At 48.0% G+C, this 25,103-nt stretch overlaps 1 protein-coding gene across 5 annotated transcripts in view; it reads left to right on the forward strand.

Moving 5' to 3' along the window:
* The window catches only part of TMEM63A (transmembrane protein 63A), a 37,048-nt gene that overhangs the window by 9,753 nt on the left and 2,192 nt on the right, over positions 1–25,103 (forward strand). For 3 of the 5 annotated variants that reach the window (XM_037822840.1, XM_037822848.1, XM_037822855.1), the window contains 18 exons: positions 342–409; positions 1,383–1,420; positions 5,742–5,943; positions 6,703–6,754; positions 7,178–7,286; positions 8,001–8,071; positions 13,062–13,142; positions 13,414–13,537; positions 13,641–13,774; positions 15,058–15,195; positions 16,438–16,591; positions 18,336–18,442; positions 18,595–18,681; positions 19,123–19,185; positions 21,211–21,373; positions 22,546–22,651; positions 23,767–23,934; positions 24,701–24,816. In XM_037822840.1, coding sequence (XP_037678768.1) covers positions 342–409; positions 1,383–1,420; positions 5,742–5,943; positions 6,703–6,754; positions 7,178–7,286; positions 8,001–8,071; positions 13,062–13,142; positions 13,414–13,537; positions 13,641–13,774; positions 15,058–15,195; positions 16,438–16,591; positions 18,336–18,442; positions 18,595–18,681; positions 19,123–19,185; positions 21,211–21,373; positions 22,546–22,651; positions 23,767–23,934; positions 24,701–24,816 — 1,981 coding nt within the window. The remainder of the gene's footprint in view (positions 1–341; positions 410–1,382; positions 1,421–5,741; positions 5,944–6,702; positions 6,755–7,177; positions 7,287–8,000; positions 8,072–13,061; positions 13,143–13,413; positions 13,538–13,640; positions 13,775–15,057; positions 15,196–16,437; positions 16,592–18,335; positions 18,443–18,594; positions 18,682–19,122; positions 19,186–21,210; positions 21,374–22,545; positions 22,652–23,766; positions 23,935–24,700; positions 24,817–25,103) is intronic. The other 2 variants (XM_037822861.1, XM_037822868.1) reach the window with 2 other exon arrangements.

Genomic DNA, 25,103 nt, shown 5'->3' on the forward strand with positions numbered 1-25,103 from the left:
AAGCACAGTATTTATTCCAAGTTTTATTTGATAGTAGGAAATATAAACAGGAAGACTCTGAAGTCACTTTAGGTAGGCTGGTCGCTGTGCTGAGGTTGGAGGGTGAGGTGCATGGAGATGCCCCAACTCCACATTTTTTCACACAAGGCTCAGGGTGAGCCTTACATCATTCCTGGAAATGGCCCATTGCCCTTCTCACAAGGTGAGAGGTATTTTGTCCGAGACATTGAAGGCTGGTAGCTTTGGTCCTGAATTCTAGAGGCAGCAATATACTGAACATTGCTTTGTAGATTTCTTTTTTTTAGAATTATCTGTCCTTTTTTTTCCTTTTATATCTCCAGTGAGTCCAGATTCCAGAGATCATCATCTTCCTCCTCAGGGCAACAAGACTTTGAATACCAGCTAGTAGGTATTTTGGCTGTGGCCGGGGAGGGAACCCACTGTATTGATTTGGGGGGCAGGGCAGTTGTGCTCCTGGTTTAGCCACTAACTTGCTATTCCGCATCTTGAATGGCAAGTGCTGGAGAAATCGCTTCTCTGTATCACCACAGGCACTGGAGCTTGGAAAATGCCACAGGGAAGGTGGCAGTGGGGTGACCCAGGATCATGGCATTCGATGACATTCAGTTAACTCACGGGCAGAGCTAGCTGCGGGACCCCCTGTGCTTCTTCTGTGCTTCCCCAGGGCTTGTCTCTGCTTTGTCTCTGTTATCACACTTACAACTTTGTATTACAGTTAATTATTGACTTGTTTGTTTCCCCTGCTAGATTATAAGCCAAATGTGGGTGGGAATGATGCTTATCTGGCTCTGTTCCCCCGTACCTGATAGTAGGTGCTTAGTAATTGTTGAAGGAATGATGAACAAATATTTGTCTTTCCCACCTGGGTAATAGCCCAGCTTAGGAAGCTTCAAGTTTGAGATATGATGGACAGTGAAATCAACAATTGTCCTTTTCTCTCTAAAGCCCACTCCAGGGGGCTGCCCAATGCAAAGGCTTGTTGCTTCTTCTGTCCCACATTCATTCAGTCATTTCAAAATGATCAAACAAGCTCACATCGGTTTCTCTAGAACTTCCCTGAGCTTTCATCAGCTCTTGGTTCAAGTTTTGTGATTTGACCCTGGAGCTTGTGAAATTCCACAAATTGCCAAGACTTGAGGTATTTACTCAAGATTTCCATGTACATGGTGCATGTTGCAATGGATCGGGAGCATGCAGACACTGTCATGTGTGGGACAAGGGGGCAACTTGCTAAATTTGGGACAAAAGCCCAGTTTTTACAGAACAGGAAGTTAAATGGTTACCTAATGTCAAAGATGGTGATGACATCTGCCTCCCGAAGGTACAGGTGTTGGAAGCTAATCCCAGTTCTCTGTTTCCAGGGATCCTGCTCCTGGCTGACTGCGATATTCCGCCTGCAGTGAGTACAGCACCACCCGCCGCCAGGGCCTTTGTTTGGGCTGGTTTGTTTGGTTGTAAAGAGCCAAGATGCTAGATCCAGAGATGGGGTCTCTTAGAGACTTCTCAGTTCAGCTCTAAAGCGGTGTGAGGAGGCTGAGAGCACAGGCCACCCAGGCAGCCCCTGCGGGTGGGGCTCTGGGAGGAGGGAGGACTCGAGGATGGGGCCTTGGTGCTGGGGGGTACACAGTCCTTCCTGTTTGTAGGTCAGGGCTCCCCATATGAGGTCAGATCCCAAGGGTTTTCCACGGTAGCAGTGAACTTTATTTTTGAATACTCAGTGGAAATCATATATTCATCTTTCATAATGCTACACAAGCTAATTAAAGCAAAGTTTTTGCTTTGGGTGGCAATTACATCTGCTTATTATCTAACAGTGAGGAGATGCAGATGGAAGCTCTACTAGCCAGTTTTACATGTCTTTGAATGAATGAAAAGTGGAGAAATAAAGTAATTATTACTTAATACATTCAGCTCATTTGGTACAAAATGGTCTTGTCTTCAAAACTTGGAGGCTGTGGAGAGAACACCTGAAAGAGGTCCTTGGTGATAAAGAGCTGGTTAGTCACCTGTCATGTGGCAGGAGAAGCGCTAACCCTTCAAGTGAGGACCAGGATGAGTCTTGTTCTGCCACCTGCTGCCGTATTTCATTGAATATAAGATACCATCATTGTAAGATGCACATTAAAATGATGTGCATGGCACTAAGAAAGATAAAGTGCTGCCAACTAAAGTTTGATTGGCTGTTGATTGTAGAGTATACCCTATTTCAGAGGCATTAAAATATGAAAAGGACATCTTAGAAGCGATGAAATAATGGTAGTTAAATGAGATTGTAAGTCTCTCCCTCTGGGACTCAGTTTCCCAAACTGTTAAAGGGAGCCAAGAATAACACCTGCTCTGCCTAATTCAAATGAACTATTATGTGCAAGAGTGTTTATATGGTCAAGTTTGGTGCAAGCTGTTACCAGGGGAGCTGGCAGGAGGCAGAGTTTCTGCAGAGGAAGCCAGTGAACTCTGGTCTGGAGCAAGAGGAAGCAGGAGAGATGCCCCCCTACGTGGGATCAGACACCCAGGGGAGTGAATCTCCCTGGCAACGTGGAATATGACTCCCGGGGAGGAATGTAGACCTGGCATCGTGGGATGGAGAACATTTTCTTGACCAAAAGGGGGATGTGAAAGGAAATGAAATAAGCTTCAGTAGCAGAGAGATTCCAAAAGGAGCCGAGAGGTCACTCTGGTGGGCACTCTTACACACAATTTAGACAACCCTTTTTAGGTTCTAAAGAATTAGGGTAGCTGGTGGTGGATACCTGAAACTATCAAACTACAACCCAGAACCCATGAATCTCGAAGACAATTGTATAAAAATGTAGCTTATGAGGGGTGACAATGGGATTGGGAAAGCCATAAGGACCACACTCCCCTTTGTCTAGTTTATGGATGGATGAGTAGAAAAATAGGGGAAGGAAACAAACAAACAAACAGACAAAGGTACCCAGTGTTCTTTTTTACTTCAATTGCTCTTTTTCACTTTAATCATTATTCTTATTATTTTTGTGTGTGTGCTAATGAAGGTGTCAGGGATTGATTTAGGTGATGAATGTACAACTACGTAATGGTACTGTGAACAATCGAATGTACGATTTGTTTTGTATGACTGCGTGGTATGTGAATATATCTCAATAAAATGATGATAAAAAAAAAAAAAGAGGAAGCAGGAGAGAGGGCTTTAAGGGAAGGAGAGAAGGGACAGTGGTGGGACAGGCAGGTTTGCCACCCCTACCCTTCCTGCCCACCCAAAAATGGTGTCACTAGGATGCATTTCCTCCTGATATTGGAAGTAATGCATGCTCCAGGCAAAAAAGTTGATCAAATACACAGAAGAATCAATGAGAACAAACTGTTAGGTCGCCTGTAAGCCTACCTTTGAAAGATGCCTGTGGCTCGTTTTCTTTTGTCCTTTGGTGGGCCACTGTCCACTGGCTGAGGCCTGGGCCACCTCACCACCCCTCACGCAGGCTGAGCCCATCACAGAGCTGAATGCAGCTCACAGCCTGGATCCAGTGGAGCAAAAGCCGGAACTCTGACTCACCATTTTCATGGTAACTGGCAAAGGCTGTTAAAACATACCAACCACAGTCCCCCACTCTTGTGTGGCTGCTGTTTTCCTTTTTCCGTGTTCCCTTCCAGCCCTCTCCTTTGTGGAAATGCAGTTTTCATTGATTTCGGTTGTGCTGTGTATATAGCTGTTCATTCTGCTTTATTATTTTAATGTTATATCAGAAATATTTTTCCATTTCAATTACCAGAGTTTTTCTCCTTTCTTCTAGCCTCAGAAAAGACTGCCCTTTGACTTTTCTAAAGCTGCAATTAAATTTTAACAGCTGTTTACTGCCAACATTACAACTGACATTTAAAGAGGTTTCTCAGTTTCCTTCTTTGTCTTTCCCTAGCAAGATAGGGAAGTCAGAAGTGTGTCTTTAAAAAAACTGTGAAGAAGAGTGTTAATTGGTTGGTTTTAATATTCATTAATAGTCATTTATTAAACATATTGTGGCAAAGTATTGCATTTTGATAAGTTTATTTAGAAGTGAAAAAAAGAAGTTATTTGCAAAGTTTTGTCTTTCTAATAAATAGTAAAAATTAGCAATACTGACAACCACATTTTTTGAGCATCTACTATGTGCTAAGCATAGCACTAGGTGCTTTATCCTCATTGTCCCTTTTGAGCCCCTGGTATGTTGATCAGGTAGGTGGCGGGGAGTAGTTTCTCTGCTTTAAGTGTGAGTGTCTGATAAGTCACAAGACTTGCTCTCAGTCCCCGGCCAGGAGGTAGCTGAGCTGGGATTCAACTTCCACCTGTCTGTCCGCAAAGTCCTGCTCACCTCCTTTCAGATCTCTGTTTTAAACTGCAGCACTTGCTTCCCCGGTTTGAGCTCTTCCCAGTACTGTTCTTTCTCAGCCTCTTGGGAAGCAGGGCACTCAGGACCTCCTCCAAGAGTGGGAAAAGAGGGAGACCCTGGTTCTCCCTCTCTAGCTCAGACATCAGGATGTCTGAACCCAGAGTTTTCCACCTCCTCAATTGACCCAGAACTTCCACATGTAGCACTGAGGGTGGGCAAGGTTGGAGCAGGTCACTTTCCCATCCCTCGAGGCAGGAACACAGGTAAGTGACAGGGGCGGTGTTCTAGTTTGCTAATGCTGCCAGGATGCAAAACACCAGAAATGGATTGACTTTTATAAAAGGGGTTTATTTGGTTACACAGTTACAGTCTTAAGGCCATAAAGTGTCCATCAGCAAAGGGTACCTTCACTGGAGGATGGTCAGTGGCATCTGGAAAACCTCTGTTAGCTGGGAAGGCACGTGGCTGGCATCTGCTCCAAGTTATGGTTTCAAAATGGCTTTCTCCCAGGACGTTCCTCCCTAGGCCGCAGCTCCTCTTCAGAATGTCACTCTTAGTTGCTCTTGGGGTGTTTGTCCTCTCTTAGCTTCTCCAAAACAAGAGTCTGCTTTCATGGGCCATCTTCAAACTGTCTCTCATCTGCAGCTCCTGTGCTTTCTTCAGCCTGTCCCTCATGTCTGTAGCAAGCTTGCTCCTTCTGTCTGAGCTTATATAGGGCTCTATTAGACCAATCAAGGCCCATGCTGAATGGGCAGGGCCACACCTCCATGGAAATTATCCAGTGAAAGATCTCACCCACAGTTGAGTGATCACATCTCCATGGAAACATCCAATCAAGTGTCTCCAAACCAATCAACACCAATACGTTTGCTGCCCACACAAGACTGCATCAAAGATAATGGCATTTTGGGGGACATAATACATCCAAACCAGCACAGGCTGTAGGATGGATGGAGAGTTTGAACATTTAAGGCATTGGCTCCTTCTCTCTCTCTCTCCCAGCTCACCTGGGGACGGGGTGGGGGTGGAGACCAGAGGAACGTATGGGCCATGAGCCTGGACATGATCCCATCTTCATTCCTACAGTGATTCCCAGCAGCTGTCTTTTCAGGGCTTTGCTTGTTCATAGAAACAAGAAAGGGCTGTAGGATTTACACACTGCTCCCCCCCCACACACATAATGTGGGCATACCACACATGTTTCTAGCAACATAAAATGCAGTGGGAGTTGGTTCCTTCACCCAGGAGAACAGCATAGGTGTTGAGAGGGCAAGTTTTGGAGTTCCTGTTGTAGCTCTGTTATCTTCTGTAACCCTCTGTTTCCTAGTATGTAAAATAATGGGGATAAAAATAGACTCCACCTCATATGATTGTCAGGGGATTAAGCGAGGTAACCTGTGCCGTGCCCTGAGGCCCCGTGTGTGTGTCTCGGTCAGTGATGAGCAGATCCTGGAGTGGTGTGGGGAGGACGCCATCCACTACCTGTCCTTCCAGAGGCACATCATCTTCCTGCTGGTGGTGGTCAATGTCTTGTCCCTGTGCGTCATCCTGCCCGTCAACCTCTCAGGCGACTTGCTGGGTAAGGACTTCTCCTCCTCACCTGTGCGGGGCCGGGGCAGGGCTGCAGCCCTGGGGACAGGAGCACGTACTGGTAGGCCAGAACCCAGGATTCATGCTTAGATTTAAGTGTGAGAGGGTCTCAAGTGGGGTTTCTGAGCTTTTCCATTTGATTAAAGATCTGGAGAAGAATCTGCCCCAAAGCCAGGCCCAAGAGCTGGGAATCCCTAATAGCAATTTCTGGTTATAACTAAGTAGGAAGAAAAAAAGGATTTATAGATTCAGGGGCTTTCAGAGAGTGTTACATACTTTCCTGCCCTCGCCTAGATCAGAAGGCCAAAAACAGTGGACTTGGAATATCTTCGTGATGCTCGAAGTCAAATTCAGAGTGTGGAATTATATCCCCAGCAACCACAGGAACCTGCAACCAAAATGCCATCATGAGTCCACTTACTATGCCCAGGGATTCCCAGCCTGGCTTTGATAACAGTATAGCACTTTTCTAGTTTTCTCAAGGAGTGCTGTGAGAATCTCGAAGCAAGATGAATTCAAATTTTAACTTGACCCACATGGTAGGCTGAGGTGGAGTGTCCTGGAGTAAACTGGAGGCTTTGGTTAGGGGGACCCTGAAAAGACTGGCCCTCACTGTTTTCTGACTGGTCTGTTCATCTTGTACTCACCCACAAACCAAGGTTAATTATGTATTCTCCACCCCCCCCAACTCTTCCCCCTCAATTTCCCCATTGTAACCTTGGAACAAAGTATCTGTGTTTCTCTGCAGATAAGGACCCTTACAGTTTTGGGAGGACAACAATAGCAAACCTAGAGACCAGGTGAGTATGGGGTAGGCTGGGGGGGTGGGGTGGGTGGGTAGTGAGTTTGGTGTTTTCGGGAGCCCTGGGTAGACCAGAGGTGGTCCACAGCAGGCAGGCTACTGCCTGAAACCACCTTTGCAGCTAGCCTGCTTCTGGGCCTCGGGCACAAACACACCACAACACACCACGGGCAGCCCCTGTGGTGCAGGGGGTTTTACATAACACAGGGGCCCTGTGGAGCTGGAGTTCATTTGTCAGGACAGGCCCCAGGGGACCACCCCGATGTATTCATTGTGGGCCAAGAGCATGGGGTATCTGTTGTGATGAAGCCACTGGCCCTCAGCTCGGTGCCCAGGGTGACCTCGCCCCAGCCCTCTCACCGTGCCCGGCCCCCTCTGCCTGGGAGCCCGGCCCTGACGGCAGGGGGTGCTCTCACCTCAGCAATAACCTTCTTTGGCTGCACACCATCTTCGCGGTCATTTACCTCTTTCTCACCGTGGGCTTCATGCGGCACCATTCCAAGTCCATCAAGTACAAAGAGGAGAACCTGGTGAGTGAGCGTGCCCGCAGCCTCATGCTGTGGGGTGGGGGGCCGCGCAGGGAGGGGTCTCAGGTGAGAGCCGGAGAGGAATGGCATCCAGGCTCATTCCACAGGACTGTGAGAGCAGAAAGCTTAAGGAGGAGCCTCTGTAGAATCTGGATTGAATATTTGTGCTCAGTGTTGACATTATCAATTTTTTGTTTGTTTGTTTGTTACTTTTAACTTTCCTGGTGGACTGTTTTAGGATTTGGATACCCCCCCCCATTCTGCTAACTAGCCCTTTGATATGTGGGCCTTGGGCCTGTAATTGTTGATTCTTAGTAACGTCTAAGAAGTTCAAATTGAGAGCAGCCCCCCTCTCTCTCTGCATCTGGGGGCAAGGAGTATCTATTACTTGGGTTCCAGGCCTGGGTCCTCCTCTGATCTGTGTGACCCCATTTGGGTCACTTGCCCTCTTTGGGTTTTTTTCTCAGTCTCCTGTTATCGAGCGAGGCTTACAGGGTTGCTTTGGAAATGTATTCTTTGGACAATCTTAGGAGATGCTAAGTAAATAACATGCTTCAGGGCTCTCCAGGGCCATGGAAAGACAGAAACCATGAGCCTTCTGTCTGCCTTCTGACTTCCCAGGGTTTTCTTTCCAGAGGCTTGAACAGGGTAGGAAAGCTGGGCCCATTGCAAACTGGCTGGCCCTGGTGACTTTCTTCCCTGGTGTTTCTCCGGCAGGTGAGGCGGACTCTGTTCATCACGGGACTCCCCAGAGACACGAGCAAGGAGACCGTGGAGAGCCACTTCCGGTAAGCAGGGCTGTGGCCAGCTCCGGGGGCCAGGTCCCTGCAGAGCAAGGGACAGCAAGGGGAGCCGGGTCCCTTCCAGGTGGGACCAGCACAGTCCCACGGGGCGAGTGCCTTTGGCAAGTGCCCACAGGACTTCCACTAGGGTAACTGGTGAAATCCAAGAAGGACCTGCCCCTGCCGTAGAGTGTGGAGTGGCTGCCGTGTGCCAGGCGTCTGCTGGTACCGTGGAAGGGGCAGGTGCTGGGGTGGCCTGTCCTCTACAGACAGCCACAGCTGCCCACAGCAGATGGAATGCGTGCAGAGTGCAGGTGCAAATGAACTGTCTTGAGAGCTGGATTCTCAGCACAAATTATTATCTTACTCAGTTTTGCCGAGAAAGAGATCCATGAGTGCAGTCTTTCTGCTGCCCCACAGAGCCAGTCTCGAGGTGGAAGGACCTTGGGGCCATGTGTTCATTTGTTGGCTCATCCACCCACTCGGCAAGTGTCGGTTGGTGAGTGCTCTGTGTCCTGCCCAGGAGGCACCACCCTGTGCTCACAGAGTGCTGCAGAGTGCCCTCCTCCAGCAGACCCGTGGAGCATCCTGCACCGGTGATTCCTGCAGGTGGAGGTGGAGGAAGGGTTCTTCCATGAGAAGGAAGTTTGTGTATACAATGCGGAGAGGGCAGTGAAAGGCCCCAGCTGGCCTTGTCTGCAGCCTCAGGAAAGGGGGTAGGTGGGGGCTGAGCAGACTGGGAAAGCTCCCTGGGCTCCAGGATGTAGGGTTTGAAGGCCAGCTAAGGAGCTGAGGTTTTTATTCTGCTTTCATTCCTTATCAATTCAGCCGTTATTAAATTGGAGTATGGACCCTGGGTCAGCTAAAGTTTAACTTTGTGCTATTTCTGAAGAAAACACCTGCTAAGCAAATTAATAGTATAAACAGAATTGCAAAATGGCTATTTAAGCTTTATTGACTCAACTCTTCAGAAACTCCAAGAATCTTAGAAATATTCATTTATACGTAAACACTCACTACTGGAATCATTTTTCTCTATTCATTGAAACAACTCCCAAAAGACTCCTGCTAGGCAACATTTGGAAACAATAGTTCCACTTATTGTATAAACTTAAAGAGAGGTGAAAGTCCCCTTGTTCCCATACACACTAAATCATACTTTCCCCTATTTTGGAGGCCCTTTTTGTGAATGCTGTTGCTATCCATGAGGATTGGCGAGGGACTTGGCCTTGTGGCAGGGGTGCACAAACTGGGGCTCTCTTCCTCAAAGCTCTTATGGGGCCTGAAATTATCCAGCTGATTAAGGGAATGATTGATGTGTCTGTGGGCTGTCTCTCTTACTAAAATGTAAGCTTATTCCGGCTCCATCCCCTGCACCCACAACAGTGCCTGGCACGTAGTAGGTGGGGATTTTCATGGTCCAGGGATCCCCAGAAGTTGTGTGCATGACGAGAGAGCATTGCATGGGGGCCACAAGCATGGGCTCTGGAGCCAGGCTGCCCGGGTTCACATCCTGGCTCGGGCACTCACTAGCTGGGCGACCTTGGGCATAAGTCACGCAACCCCTCTGGACCTCGGTTTCCTTGTCTGTAAAATGAGGACATAACCACAGGTTATGTTGAGGATTAAATGACTTAATATACATAACAGGACCTGGTGAATAGTTAAGTATGTAAGTAATTTGCTATGATTGTTAACATGTGGGTATAAATTTTCTGGAATGAGGGGGCTTTGCTTTTATTAGACTGTCAAAAGGTCAGTGCCCTTCAAAAACAGTAATAACAGAATAAGATTTCAGTGATGATCCGAGGTAGATAGTGGTCTAAAGCAAACAATAAATATATTCTTTTGGGTGGGTAGAGGGGGTAGTGAGAAGTGCCAGCTGAGTTAAAGCCAAGTGGGTATAAGCTTGTCAACTTCAGGCAGTTACTTTTCATGGATGACAAAAGACTTAAAACACAAAAGGCAAAGAATGGCCATGATTAACCTATTACTGTTTTACAAAAGTAAAAGATCTAATGAGAGTTCATTACAAAGTAGTGCAATTGAGAAGAAAATTTGGTTGTTTCTGTGGAATGTAACACATTTTTAAGAATAATTGAAATTATGACTGATAACATTATCTGTTGTTTAGTATTAGGCAGATCAGTCGGAGGACATAGCATGGGCAGTGAGGATATTGACAAATCTCAGAAACTTTATATAATTTCTGAAATATTTACATTAATAACATTTTGCCCATATGAATTTTACCCAGGAAGGGTTAAACAGCTTGTTTAATTTGACAACATTTCTCATGCAACTTGTTTCAGTTTGCTAAAGCTTCCAGAATGCAATATACCAGAAATGGGTTGGTGTTTACAATGGGGATTTATTAGTTTACAAATTTACAGTTCTAAGGCAATGAAAATGTCCCAATTAAGGCATCAACAGGACGATACCTTCTCTGAAGAAAGGCCCCTGGCAATCCGGGGTTTGTTGTCGGATAGCAAGGCACCTGGCTGGGGTCTGCTGGTCCTTCTCTCCTGGGTTTTGTTGCTTTCAGCTCGCAGCTTCAGTGGCTCTCTCACCTCCTCTGGAGGCTTTCCTCTAAGCTTCTCTGGGTGTTCTCTTTCTGAGCTCTCTGGACCTTTTCTGTTCTTTATCCTCTCATAAAGGATTCCAGTAAAGGATTAAGACCCACCTTGAATTGGGTGGGTCACATCTCAATTGAAATAACCCAACCAAAAGGCCCCACCCACAACAGGTCTGCACCCACATGGATGGATTAAAAGAACATGGTTTTTTCTAGGGTACATAATAGCTCCAAACTACCACACAATGCACAGCTTATCAAATAAACCTAGTTATTTCTAGTACATCTCTTTTTTACAAGGTGAAAGAGCAAATTATTTGTGATTTTCCAAGGCCCTTCTGGAAAATCCCAAATACAGTTTAAGGTTTTTTGTTGTTGGTTTGTTTTTTGTTTTTTAAAAGACAGTTTGATTTGAGAAGGTAAAATGTCAAAAATTGTTAGGATACTTGAATACTTGGTTAAAGAGGATTATATGTCACTGTGAAACAATACTTGGCTCTCTATTCAACCACAGTGACAATAAAAGGTTTTAAGATGGTGGTAAAAAACAAACAAACAAAAAACCAGCAACCTAGTTTTTCCTTAAAAGTGAGAAGACCAGTTTCTCTTAAACTGGACATGATAAAGTCAACATAAAGTACAATAAATTATTCTGATAAAACACAGGCCAAAAACCTTTACAATCTTTTACAAAGAAAACACCAATAATTCCAGAAAACTTTGCCATTTTAACAGAGTGAAAATAAAACTCTTTGTTTTGCATCAGTATATAAATATAAAATTTTATAGATATACCCTTCAAATCTAACCCATTGTTGACTATAAGAAACAAAATTCCTTTTCCGCAAAGCTACAACTTTCTATATCCGTGTAGGTATTGTCCTATGTTTTCCTTTTTCTCATTTTGCAACAACCACTCATTTTACTTTAGGATAAAACTACTCTCTTTTTTCTTATTCAAAACACATCTTTTATGCCTTACATATTTAAGTTACCAAAAAGATCTTGGAAACTGTCTTCAAGCTGACATCCTACAAAATACAATCACTGTTGAAATAAACCTTGTCAAAATAATGACTCAATTTGGTTAAATGCAAACTTACTTAAAAAAATCATTTTAAACATCTGGTAGATGTAATGCTAGCTTATTTGATCGGTAAAACTGAATAAGCTTAGGAGGAACATCTCCAAAATACATGCTTGCCTTATACTTAACACTGATATCTTAGAAGACATAGCTATTTTCCTTTTAAATTAACAATATTAAATTAGTCCTCTTTGCTAAAATTTTAAATCCTGAAGACTTGAATTTTTAAATATTTGGGTTAGTTTCCTACCAGGCTGAGACCATCTTATCATTAAATGTTGCTCAAATTGCAACTTATCAGGAATGCTCACTTTCTTGGGCTGTATTTGTCCCTGGTCAATTTTTATCTTCTAAAAAGTCCCTGCCATTCCTTGGAAAGGGGGTGCCTTCTGGCACTCCCAGTGCAGATGGCCATTTTATTTTACTTAACAATGGTGACATATCTGTAACATAAAATTTGCCTTTTTAAACTAATTTTATATGTACATTTCAGTGGCATTAATTACATTCACAATGTTGTGCTACCATCACCTCCATCTTTTACCAAAATTTTTTCATCAACTAAAACAGAAACTCTGTACCCATTAAGCAGTAAGTCCCCACTCCCCCATCCCTCCAGCACCTGGTAACTTCCAATCTACTTTCTGTCTCTATGAATTTGCTTATTCTAGATATTTCACAGAAGTAGAATCATACAATATTTATCCTTTTGTTGTCTGGCTTATTTGACTTAGCATCATGTTTTAAGGTTCATCCATGTTGTAGCATATATTGGAATATCATTCCTTTTCATGGATGAATAATATTCCATTTCATGTATGTACCACAATTTTTTTTATCCATTCATTCATTGATAGACATTTGGGTTGCTTCCACCTTTTGGCTATTCTAAATAATGCTACTATTAACATTGATGTACAATTACCTGTTTGAGACCCTGTTTTCGATTCTTTGGAGTATATACCCAGAAGTGGGATTGCCGGGTCATATGGTAATTCTATTTGTAACTTTTGAGGAAGTGCCATATTGCTTTTCACAGTGGCTCTGCCATTTTATCTTCCCACCAACAGTGCGTGAGGGTTCCACTTTCTCTGCATTCTCTCCAAAGCTTGTTATTTTCAGTTTTTAAATAATATCAGGCAGTTATTTTTTTATGCTATTAAAAAAGTCTGTTTCTATTAAATTTCAAGCTGAAAAGAGGTCTCTGCTGGGACAGAGGGAGAATGATTTCTCTGTGTCCTTTCCCTTGGAGACTTGAGTGGGTGGGGTGTTTTTGCCTGGGATGGTCTCTTTTCCAATGACTGTCTTTTGCTTCCTGCCCTCCCTGGGCACAGGGATGCATATCCCACATGTGAAGTGGTGGAGGCCCAACTGTGCTACAATGTGGCCAAGCTGATTTACCTGTGCAAGGAAAGGTAAGGGAGGACTGGTGGGGGGAGGGGGTGTGCCATGGTTTAAGCTGGCCTGGAACTTTCTGACCCCTCCCCCTCTGAGATGCCCATGCCTCCTTCCTCACTGGTCTCTAGCCTCTAGCTGGGAAGGTAGGAAGATGGTCCTGCCCCTTTCTCATTCAGAAAGGTGAACTCCTGGTTCTGGCTTGTCACCAATAGTTGATCTGTGGGTGTGGGGTTATGTCGCAGATTGTGAGTCAGGTTTGTGATCCTTCCATCTCCACCCTCACTGTAGAAAGAAGACAGAGAAGAGTCTGACCTATTACACAAACCTGCAGGTGAAGACAGGACAGCGGACCCTCATCAACCCCAAGCTGTGCGGCAAGTTCTGCTGCTGTGAAGTGCGGGGCTGTGAATGGGTGAGGTTCCCACATCTTGGCAGAGAGCGTGGGCACAGCACTGGGGCTTCCCTCTGATGCCCACACAGAGCCGTGGCATCACAAGGGCTGTGTCTTCTGGTAGGAGGATGCCATCTCTTACTATACACGCATGAAGGACAGGCTGATGGAGAAGATCTCAGAAGAGGAATGCAAAGTCCAGGACCAGCCTCTAGGAATGGCTTTTGTCACCTTCCAGGAGAAATCCATGGCCACCTAGTGAGTGCGGGCACATCCTAGGCCCTTTCTCGATCTCTCATTGGCTCTTTAGTTATTCCTTTATCTCCCTCCAGATGGCAGGCTCTCCCTCCTGGATAGAGATGGTACAGCTGAGTCAGCATCACTGGGATTTGATTCACCTCCTTCCCCAGGTGTGGCTGGGAAGCAGCCATCCGCACTCACTCGCTGGCTGAGCCCAGCTCATGTCTGTGTGACAGCTGGTGGGGCTGGGCTTGGGCAGCAGCCATGGAGTGGGTGATACCAGCTGGTTCTCACCAGTTGCCCCTGGGCATTCCCTTGGCTCTACTATGTCCCGGCATTATGCCAGGTAGGGTGGATGCCACCCTCCTTTCAGATGTCTGCTCCAGAAGCACAGATCCTTCTGTTTGTGGGTGACACATCTTCCTACAAATGCAGGCAGCTCCTGTTCTGTGCTTCGGGAGCCTGGCCCCAGTGCGTGGGTTTTAACTGTGCACTTTGGTATGGGCTTTCAGCTTCTAAAGGGCTCTCATGCCTGTGATCTGGTGTCATCCCTCATTGAGAGAAGCAGGTGTTGGGGTCAGGAGGGGCTGCAGAGAGGAGGTGGCCAAGCAAATGCCCTTCCCCTGCCTTCCCTACCTAGGGCATTATGGACCCTGGGAACAGTTTCCTGGATGTTTCCTGTAGGGGCTCCTGCCTCAGGTCAGGTCTGCAGGCCCATGAGGTGGGGTGGGAGGCGGCAGTGGAAAAGACGCATGTCCTGAGACAGAGTAGAGGGGCTTGTGGATAATTTACAGGAGGCTAAAAGGGGGAAGGATTGAGACCCACTGAGATGGAGGATCGAGGTGGGAGTCCTGGGGAGGGAAATCTTGGGGTTGGAATGGGGACGGGGCTATGTAATGCAGTCAGATGCCACTATGGGGCCTGGGGAAGAGGTGAGGCAGTGAGAAGGTGAGGGCCACTGGCCTGGCAGCTGGATCAGAGCTCCTGCTCCTGGGTCACAGAGCTGTGTGTTGGGGAACTGGAAACAGCATAGGATCTGGAGTCAGATGGTGGCACAAAATCCAAGTCACCCCAGGGCATAGTAAAATGAGGATAGTAATTCTTGGCTTGCAGGGTTGTTTTGAGGAATAAACAAAATCCTTCACACAGTGTGCCATAAAATAATAATAAAGCAAAGGCCACGATGCTGTGCACAGGGAGCCCAGACCACCCTATAGCACTCTGCCTTGGCCCCCGTTGGCCATGTGTGGATGTGGAACCCCCATGGGCTGGGCCCCAAGTGTTTCTGCATTTCCCCACAGCATCCTCAAAGACTTCAATGCCTGCAAGTGTCAGGGCCTTCGGTGCAAAGGTGAGCCTCAGCCGTCCTCCCACAGCACAGAGCTCTGCATCTCCAAGTGGACCGTCACCTTTGCAGCTTACCCTGAGGACATCTGCTGGTGAGCGCCAGGCAGGGAAGACGGGGGAGAGGGAGCCCTTGGGCCTGGTGAGGGCTGCCCCGGTCATCTGGAAGCACAGGTGTGACCTGCCACTCGGGACAGCTCCTGAGTGGTGATCTGCACATGACTCCTGCAACTCTAGGAGCTGGGGGTGCTGCAACTTGCTCGATGTGGCCTGACTCCAGTTTTACTCCTCAGCATTCAGTGCTGTCTGATAGAAACAAGACGACAACCCATATATGTAATTAAAAAATTTCTAGTAGCCACATTTTAAAAAGCAAAAAGAAATAGTTGAGACTGATTTTAAAAATATATTTTATTTACCCTGCATTGTCCAAAATATTATCATTTCAACATGTAATCAAACTGTTTAAAAATTGATACGTTTTACATTCTCTTTTACATAGTTCTTTGAAATCTGGTATGTATTTTACACTTCTAGCACATCTGAATTCGGACTAGCTGCATTTCAAGTGCTTAATAGTCACATGTGGCTTGTGGCTATCGATTTGGACAGTGCAGCTTTAGGTCAAGTGTCAGCCACTTCTCTGGCCTGAGGGACACCCTATTGAGCTAAGCCATGCCCATGGGGGCACAGGCAAGCCTTAAGCATGATGTTGAGGGTGGGGCACCCCCAGCAGAGGCTCCAGTGGGGCTGGCTGCCCAGCCCTGCCTCGGTTCCTTGCACAGGGTGAGCTTTGGGTGCCTGTCTCCACTCTCTTCTAGTTCAGCCTCTAACAATTTTGCTCTTTGATTTGTAGGGTTTTCTAAACTTGGGATTGGTTTGTTGATCTGTTCTTGGTAGGGGTGAGAGGCCAGGGCAGGTTCCAGCTGGGCTTTTGCCTTGCACCCTAGCCATGGTCCCACTGGAAAGACTGTCATTGGTCACAAAGCACTACAGACACATCTCAGAAATGCTGTCAGTGCCTTGTTTGCTCTGTTTAGGGGCCGATGGCATCTCTTTGGGTAAACCCTGGCTGAGGAGCCATGCTAATGGTGAATAAACTATTTTCCAAGCTCACAGGGACTGAGATTTGGCCTTCTTGTAGCTGAAGGTCAGTGCGGAGAACTAGCCTTTTCTCCTGAGGCCCAATTGAATCCTCAGCCATTTGTCCTCAGCTAGTCTCTTGTCTGGTCTAAATTTGTCCTTCAGACCCATCTAAGCCTGGGGCACTGTTGGCATCATAGGGGGACAGTGCCCCAGAAAATAAGCCTCTGGGGCCTGTGTCTTCCCCTCTGCAGGAAGAACCTGTCTATCCAGGGCCTCCGCTGGTGGCTCCAGTGGCTGGGCATCAACTTCACTCTCTTCCTGGGGCTGTTTTTCCTGACCACACCCTCCATCATCTTATCCACCATAGACAAGTTCAATGTCACCAAACCCATCCACGAACTGAACGTAAGTGACCATTATGCAAGGCTCATCCTAGGAGGGCTGGCGAGAAAAGGGTATATGTGGGGGGAGGAATGGGAGCCAGGGCTGGGGCACCAAACCATGAGGCCACGTTGCACAGCTCACATCTGTGCTTTCAGGCCCTGAGCATGACTGTGTTTATTGCAGTGTCTTTATAATTATGCAAAAAAATTGTTTTAAATGGAATCAATACAAATTCAATAGTAGGGGCCACTTGAGTTGAAAGAAATATTTTCAGTCTGATAGGACGGTAAGCATCTAATAGATTTGGTGGCAAACATGGGGGGCTTATGATAAAAGCAGAATATAAAACCACATTTAAGCAACAGCTATAATGATATGCCAGGGATGTGTGTGTGGAGTGGATGCTACTGGGAGGGGACAGGAGAGAATGGAAAGAGCTTCATTGACTGGGGTGGCAGGATCATGAATGATTTCTTTTATATTTTAGTTTCTGATAATCTTGTTATAAAGTCATTTATGCTATATAGATAGTGAATGATTTTTTAAAAATCTTAAACAAGTTGATGAGACATCAGCTAAACATTCTCTATACTGGCATCTGCTTAAAAAAGTTATTGGCTTCCCGTAATTAGCTTTGCTCAAATGTCCCCCTAAATCTTTTCTTTTTTCCAATTCCATCTGGCATCTTCTGGGAAGGCACACTGGGCTGGAGGACCTGGAGTCCTGGTCCGAGGTTTGCCATCCCCAACTGAGTGTATTTTGAGCCTTGGTTTTTTTTTTTTTTTTTTTTTTTTCCTTCCAAAAACTGGAGCTGTAACACCTGTCATACTATACTGGAGGGGGGGGTGGTTGCTGTGATAACGATCGAATGAGAGAATGTGTGTGAAGCTCTATCTTCCTCAGTATGTAATAAAAAATATGAGTATACATTTAGCAGTCCATTTAGATTTGAAGCATATAAACGTTCATTTCTTTGCCAATCTTTTGCTGTAGGGTTGAGGCCTGTTCTTTTGAGGATAAAGCTGCTGATCAGAGTTCCCCTTTTTCTCTTTTGCATAAACCACACCCTTATTTCATGTTTGTGATTCCAGTTTTGATTTCTTTAAAGTAAAGCGAGTAGATAACTTTGCAAAACCATTCTAAGTATAGACTCCGCCTGGATTTCATTTCCTCAGTCTTTACAGTTTATTTACTCTCATTTAATTCAACAGCACTTGTTTAGAAATTTGCCTTTATCAGGTCTTTCCAAAGTATTCAATTAGTTTTCAGAGAAATTTTCTGTTTTAATGCTCATTTCATCTAAGTGATAAGTTAAGGCACATAATTACAACAACAAGTAAACTGGCATAAACAGGATTGGGAACAAACACAGCAGACTCCTGGAAAGCTACTGTCGACCAGTGGGGGCTGAGTGGGCAGGCCGACTGCAGAGGAGCCCTGACCTTAAACATCTGTCTCTCCTTGGCATCAGCCGCTGGTTTTCTGTAGGGAACGGAGGTGGTTATCTTATCTGGCCAGATAAGTGGAGTTCAGGTGCATGTGAAATTGCTTTCAGAGCTGTAAAGAGCTATAAAAATGTAAAGTACTGCCGCTGTTCCTTTAGCTGACATTTAAGGAATACGTACCCTGTTGGCATAATGTTGGTTCTAGGGTCAAGGATGAACCAACTCTGTCCCTACCCCAGGAGCTCACTGAGCCACCGTGCTAACTGGCCATGGCCTCAGAGTCCCCCTGGTGCTCACTTGCTGTCAATCTTATTTCCTAGAACCCAATCATCAGCCAGTTCTTCCCAACGCTCCTCCTGTGGTCCTTCTCGGCCCTGCTCCCGACAATCGTCTACTACTCCACGCTGCTGGAGTCTCACTGGACCAAGTGAGTGGCTGGCGGAGCCTCGGCCCTGCCCTGAGAAGGACGTCTTGGATGCCCCTCCCCCCACCCTGGGACAATGGGAACACAGCAAGGGCCTCGCTGGGGGCACCTGGAGCATTTTGGGGGACTGGGATCTCATCTCTGACTTCCTGCAGGTCAGGGGAAAACCGGATCATGATGACCAAGGTCTACATTTTCTTGATCTTTATGGTGCTGATCCTGCCCTCCCTCGGCCTCACCAGGTACATGTCACTCCCTCCTGCTCCAATTCAGAATCACGGTCACATCTGGAGAGTATTGTCCTGGGAGAATGGAAATGGTTTTGGAGATGACACAAAGCCCTAACAACATTTAAGCCTGTCTCACCTGCTTCCTGGGCAATGGTGCTGATCTATTGATTCTTCTGGAAATATGATCTTTCTTCTTAAAAAAAAAACCCCCCAAAAAAACCTTGCAAACAAAACTTGCCAAAGCCCTTCCACTTGGGGAGGGCCTTGTTTATCTCAAGGAAGGAACCTTCTGAAGCAGGCCATGATAAGTCACACTGTAGTAAGTGCCATGTTCTTAGAGAACAAATGTAGATCTTGAGATCTGGCCTGCTTTTCGAGCAGAAAAAAATGGAAATGTATAGTGATCACATGGTAGGTGGAAAGTAAAATCTTACAGGATTCATTGCCTTTCAGTCTGGATTTTTTCTTCCGGTGGCTCTTTGACAAGACTTCTTCGGAGGGGTCTATCAGGTTGGAGTAAGTATCAGCCATGTTAAATTCTGCAGCAACAGCCTTGGGTAAAAGTCCCCGAGGGGCTGGGGCTGGGACTCCAAAGGGTCGGGGAGGGGGTCTATGCCTCAGAACAGGGCTCCCCCCATCCCCAACAGCAGGGCTTAGGGCTTCCCCACCACCTCCACCAGGTTCCTGGCCCGGCTGGGGCTAGACGGTCTGGGTCACACCATGGGAGCTGACCCATTTTGTACTGTGCTTGCAGAAATGTGGTTAATTTTTAGGCTAAAACTCAATTAGTGGCAGTCTCATTCATTCTTTGAAACTTACTGAGAACAGAGCTGCTTGGGGAGAAGGAACTACTGGGTCTCAGTGGTGTTAGAGAGGAGGGAAGGAAAATAATAATTAAACACTGAGACCAGAATGACTATCTTATCTGGGAATTATTTTTGCCAGTAGAATGGAATTAAACTTATTGCTGATGTAGATTCTTGTTAGTATTTTAAGCTTATAACACACTTAATAGTAATAACTATTATTTAAGAAAGCACATGCTAAGTACTTTATATGTCTTGCTTATCTAACCTTTATGACAAACTATGAGGTAGATACTATTATTTTTTCCATTTTACAGATGAGGAGATAGAGGCTCAGAGATGTTGAGTAACTTGCCCAAGGTTACCCAGCTAGTTAAGAGACAGAGCTTGTATTCAACCCCAGTCCCTATTGCATTTTACTTTAGATCCTACTGTAGGTCCTATGGCCCAGGGTTGACTCTTCCAAAGGAACATTTATAGGAAGGCTACTTATGAGCTGTGCTTACCTGTAAGATGGGGTGAATTATTTTTAATGGGTGCTTGCTAATGACTCTGGAGCTGGCAGCCACAGGCAGACATGCAGACACCCAGTCAGCTCTTGTCTAGGTTAGCAATGACTTCCAGATCAACAGACCCAGTGATTAAGTTTCAGCCCTCGTCTTACAAGGGCTCATTCTCTAGGCAACTTCAGCTGGTCTCAGAGCTTGAAGTACTACCTGACTACTCCTGAATTAAACTACACTGGTGACTTCCACCTTTATAACTCCAGCCCACCCACCAGATGCCTATATCCAATGTCCTGCCCACAACTCTGGAGTTCTACTGGGCCTCTTAGACTTGACCTGCCCCAAACCAAACTCTTGACTTTTATCCCCAAATCTGCTACTCCCACAATTTTCTCTGACATATTACTCTGTTCTTCCAGTTGCTCTGGCAAAAAACCTAGGAGTTATTCTTGTTTCGTCTCTTTTCCTCGCACACCACACTGAATCCATCTGCAAATCCTGACAGCTCTATCTCTGAGGTGTATTCGGAATCCAACCATCTCCCACCACTGTCCTCCTCATCCCGCGTGGCTGTCTCCACCTTACTCACAGTGCCCTCACTGCTGTCAGAGCTGCTCTGCTCTGAGCTCTCCTGGGGTTCCCCTGTCCAGGCCCCCCTGGCCAGACCTCAGTACCTCCTCCCTCCTGGGCTCCACCTGCTCCTGTGCTGTTCCACGGCCATGCCCGGACACTCAGAGCCCTCGCTGTGTGTGCTCTGCTCGGGTGCTTTCTCCCCAGACATCTCAGTGACTTGCTCCTTCTTCTCCTTCACACCTCTGCACAAATATCACCTGAATAGGGGGGCCTCTCTGACCCACACAAAACAGGAAATGTTCCCCAACTCCTCCCACTCCCTTCCCCCCACCCTGCTGGCTTTTTCTCTAGAGCACTTATTACCCACCGGCAAGCTAGGCATTTACTTGTTTGCTTTCGTGTTTCCTCAACTGGGCTCTAAGCTCCCGGAAAGCAGGGTCAGGGCTTTGTTTAATTCTTTGTGCCTGGAACAGAACCTGGCACACGGATGTGCTCCACAAATATTCACTGAACTGCTCCCTGGGTGAAAAGCCCTCCCAGGCTTTGCTGCTGCCCCCAGCGGGAAGGTCCCTCGTTGCCCTCTGGAGAGAAGGAGGCTGTCGCTGGTGAGGGAGGCTGTCATGAGCCTCTCGGACCCGGGACCCTGCTTTTCCCAGGTGTGTCTTCCTGCCCGACCAGGGGGCCTTCTTCGTGAACTACGTCATTGCCTCCGCCTTCATCGGCAACGGCATGGAGCTGCTGCGGCTGCCGGGCCTCATCCTCTACACCTTCCGCATGATCATGGCCAAGACGGCCGCCGACCGCAGGAACGTCAAACAGGTGCGGGCGGCGGAGGGGGCGGCGGGACCACCCACCAGGTCAGACAGGTGCGGGCGGCAGAGGGAGCGGCGGGACCACCCACCAGGTCAGACAGGTGCGGGCGGCGGGACCACCCACCAGGTCAGACAGGTGCGGGCGGCGGAGGGGGCGGCGGGACCACCCACCAGGTCAGACAGGTGCGGGCGGCGGAGGGGGCGGCGGGACCACCCACCAGGCGCGGGGCGGGCGGCGGGACCACCCACCAGGTCAGACAGGTGCGGGCGGCGGAGGGGGCGGCGGGACCACCCACCAGGCGCGGGGCGGGCGCGATCGCTCCGCCCCCACCGCGGGCCGCTCGGCGCTGCTGCTCCCAGTCCCAGCGTTCATGCAGCCCCTGCTCCTCGCCCCGGCCTCTCCAGCAGGGGCCCAGATGCTGGGGGAAGGAGGCGCCGCCGCGCCTTCTTCACGCGTGACTCTCACTAAATGGCTGGGGGGGAAAGGTTGGGATTTCTGTACTCTAACCCGAGTGGTCACGCACACACACATACACAGCTGAAATCAACAAATGCCTTTTCTGTAGGCACCAATTGGCATAAACTCTTAGGGTTACCACAGGTGTCCACGGCATTTTAGGCTTGTGGGATTTGTTCCAAGATACCCTAAATTGGGAGTGAGGAATTCTCTTTCCTCTCCTTTGCCATTGTGGATATTGTGATAGGAAAGCTGGAGGTGCACTGCCTTGTTTGCTTTATTCCTCCAAATACCCTCACAAGACGGGTCCTACTAATGTCCCACTCCACAGATGACCAAACTAAGCCATGGGCAGGCAAAGCGCCTTGCCTCGAAGGGGCAGATACTGCAGTTCAGTCCCACACCCAAACCTGGGGAATCGTCTGTGTCCTCAGACATGCCCTCTCTGCCCTCAAGGGGCCCACCATCCTGTTGGGTAGATGTGATTAGAAAAAGAGAAGCATTAAGAAAACATGCGGTCACTGTTCTTGGAGGGTCTGGGTGTGAGCTGAGTAAAGTTGGAGGCTTGTGGAGGGATGGAAAGGACCCAAAAAGGTGGGCGGCTATGAGCCTCCCGTTTCCAAAATCCTTCTCTATCCTGCTCTCCCTTTACCACTCGGAGTGCACAGAGGGTTGTTTGGGGGCGGAACAGGCTGATGAGCTCCTCACACCCCCTCTCCCAGAACCAGGCCTTCGAGTACGAGTTTGGAGCCATGTACGCGTGGATGCTGTGCGTCTTCACTGTCATCATGGCCTACAGCATCACCTGCCCCATCATCGCTCCTTTTGGTGAGTGGCCCCTGGGAGCTGGTCCCACGGCAGGCAGGATGGACTGTCCCCTGAGCATCCCAGGACAGCCATCACCCGGACGGCACGGCTCCCCAGAAACAGCGGACTGCTTGTAGCCACTTGGCAAAAAACCACGTGTGCCACCAAATTTAACTTTATTGCTAAATGAATTGCTCCCACTGGCCTTCCAAACTATGACCCCTCTTAGTATTTCTCCAGGTGTCAGGTTCTCTGCCAGATGATCCCTTCATTCTTGGCTTCAACCCTTAGATTCTTTAGCAGCAAGTAAGGTAGCACTGGTGCTGACAGTCAAAGCCGTCATGCTTGTGGTCTTTCTGGGGCCACTCACTCCTGCACTGCCCACAGATGATCACACAGTCCTACAAGGCACTCGTTCCTGTCCTCCTTTCACGGATGAGGAATTGAGGGACACGTTGTCAGAGGTGTAGAGTCAATATTTGACCTCAGGACTGTTTGACCTTAAAAGCCACAGTTTTGACCACTACCTTAAAATAAAACACCAACAGATGAATGGAAGACTCCGGAAGGAAACAACACCCAAGAAACTGCTGGCAGTGGTAGCTGAGGTTTAGGGGTAGGAGGAAGTTCTGTTTCCCCCGTATATCCTCTTGTACTATTTTTAAAATCTGTGATGTTATTATTAAAATTTATTTAAAAATAACCTGGCATAGTGGAAAGGACAGCACTCACCTTCTGTGCTGCCCCTGGGTGAGATCCTCAGGCATCTGGTGACAGTGGCGAGTGAGGGCAGGGGGTCAGCCCGGGTAGGAGGAGGACAGAGGTGTGGGAGGAGGAGAGGGATGTGGGACACAGCATGGGATGGGCTCGGGTGTCTGAGTGTAAAATAGTCTCTTTCCCCAACGTGGTTCTAGAATTTCATTCCATGGAGACAGAAGCACAGATGCCTCTACTCCCTACGGGTTAGAAAGAGAACGAACTAACAGCCAGAATATGCATTTTGACCAATTAAAGTTTAATGCAGCATATTTTTCCCACCTGCTGACCCAGCTCTATACACTAGTCAGGCCCAGGGGGAAGGGGGCAGAGTGGCCTTTGTGGCCCATGTCTCCCCTTCATGGTCTCACCTCCCGCAGGCCTCATCTACATCCTGCTCAAGCACCTGGTGGACAGGCACAACCTCTACTTCGCCTACCTCCCAGCCAAGCTGGAGAAGAGGATCCACTTTGCCGCTGTGAACCAGGCCTTGGCTGCCCCCATTCTGTGCCTCTTCTGGCTCTACTTCTTCTCCTTCCTGCGCCTGGGTGAGGGGCCTCACATCCCCCCATCCACACCAGCCAGTCCCTCACTGCTTTACTAGCACCAGTGTGGGGTCCATCAGAATGTGGTACCCGAAGGTGAGGGCTGGTCAGCGGGGGCAGCTGAAGTCCAGCTCTCAAGCTAGCTAAAGCTGAGGGGTAACACTCGTGAACCTGGTCGATTGCCCCAGACACCCACAGAGAGAAGATATCCCCTTTATCAGCTGAGCAGAGGAGATGGGGAAACTGATCCTCGTTGCTCTTTGGGGAGGTGGTGAACAGGCCCAGGTCCTCACACCTCACGATGTGGAGGAGAAGGGGACATGCTGGAGGGAAAGAAAAAGGCAGAAGAGAAGGGTGACTCTGCCCTAGTCAGGCTGGCAAGAGACTCCACCCTACCTAGCCCAGGCTGCCCGAGACTAGAGGGAACCAACCCAGCAAGGAAACTGGCAAATGGTCCTTGAGTTGGTGTCCCGGAATCTCCTGGGGTCTGCGCAGTTTTGACATCTGAGAAGAGATACTGCCAGCTGTTCAGTGGGTCACTCTGTGTACTCCCGGCTGGAAGATACTTTCCCAGCTGCTGGAGGGAGGGGGTGTAGGTTCAGGCCTTCCCTTTGTTTCCTGCATGAGGGAGAAGGCACCCCTGAGAGGAGAGGGTCCTGCTGCAGTTCCTGCACCAGGTGTGGCCCCCTTTCCTCAGTGGGGTGAGGGTGAATGGCAGCCCCCCCCCCCCCCCCGCCCCTGCTCAAGGCTTGCATCCCTCTGTACCCAGGTCTCAAGGCCCCGGCCACCCTGTTCACCTTTCTGGTTGTGCTGCTCACCATCCTGGTCTGCCTGGCCTACACGTGCTTCGGATGCTTCAAGCACCTCAGCCCCCTGAACTACAAGGTAAAGGGACCCTCCAACCAGGACCTGGGAGGAGAAGGAGATGGTGTGGTTCATTCCCCCCCCCCCCACACACACACATGTCGACAGCCTTCTCCAGATTCTATTTATCCACTGGAAAGGTGTGGGTCGCCAGGTGCAGCGTGTGGCTTCCTTCCCTACCCCTTCCTGCTCCCTGTACACCCCCACCCCCACCCCCACCCCAGTCGTCTGCTGCTGAGAGGTTGGTGCCAGCTGGTACCATTATTTTGGGTGTTAATAGTCTGTTTGGAGGATGTTGGTCAGGAAGA

The sequence above is a fragment of the Choloepus didactylus genome, chromosome 2 (genome assembly GCF_015220235.1).
Source record: "Choloepus didactylus isolate mChoDid1 chromosome 2, mChoDid1.pri, whole genome shotgun sequence".
NCBI lineage: Eukaryota > Metazoa > Chordata > Mammalia > Pilosa > Megalonychidae > Choloepus > Choloepus didactylus.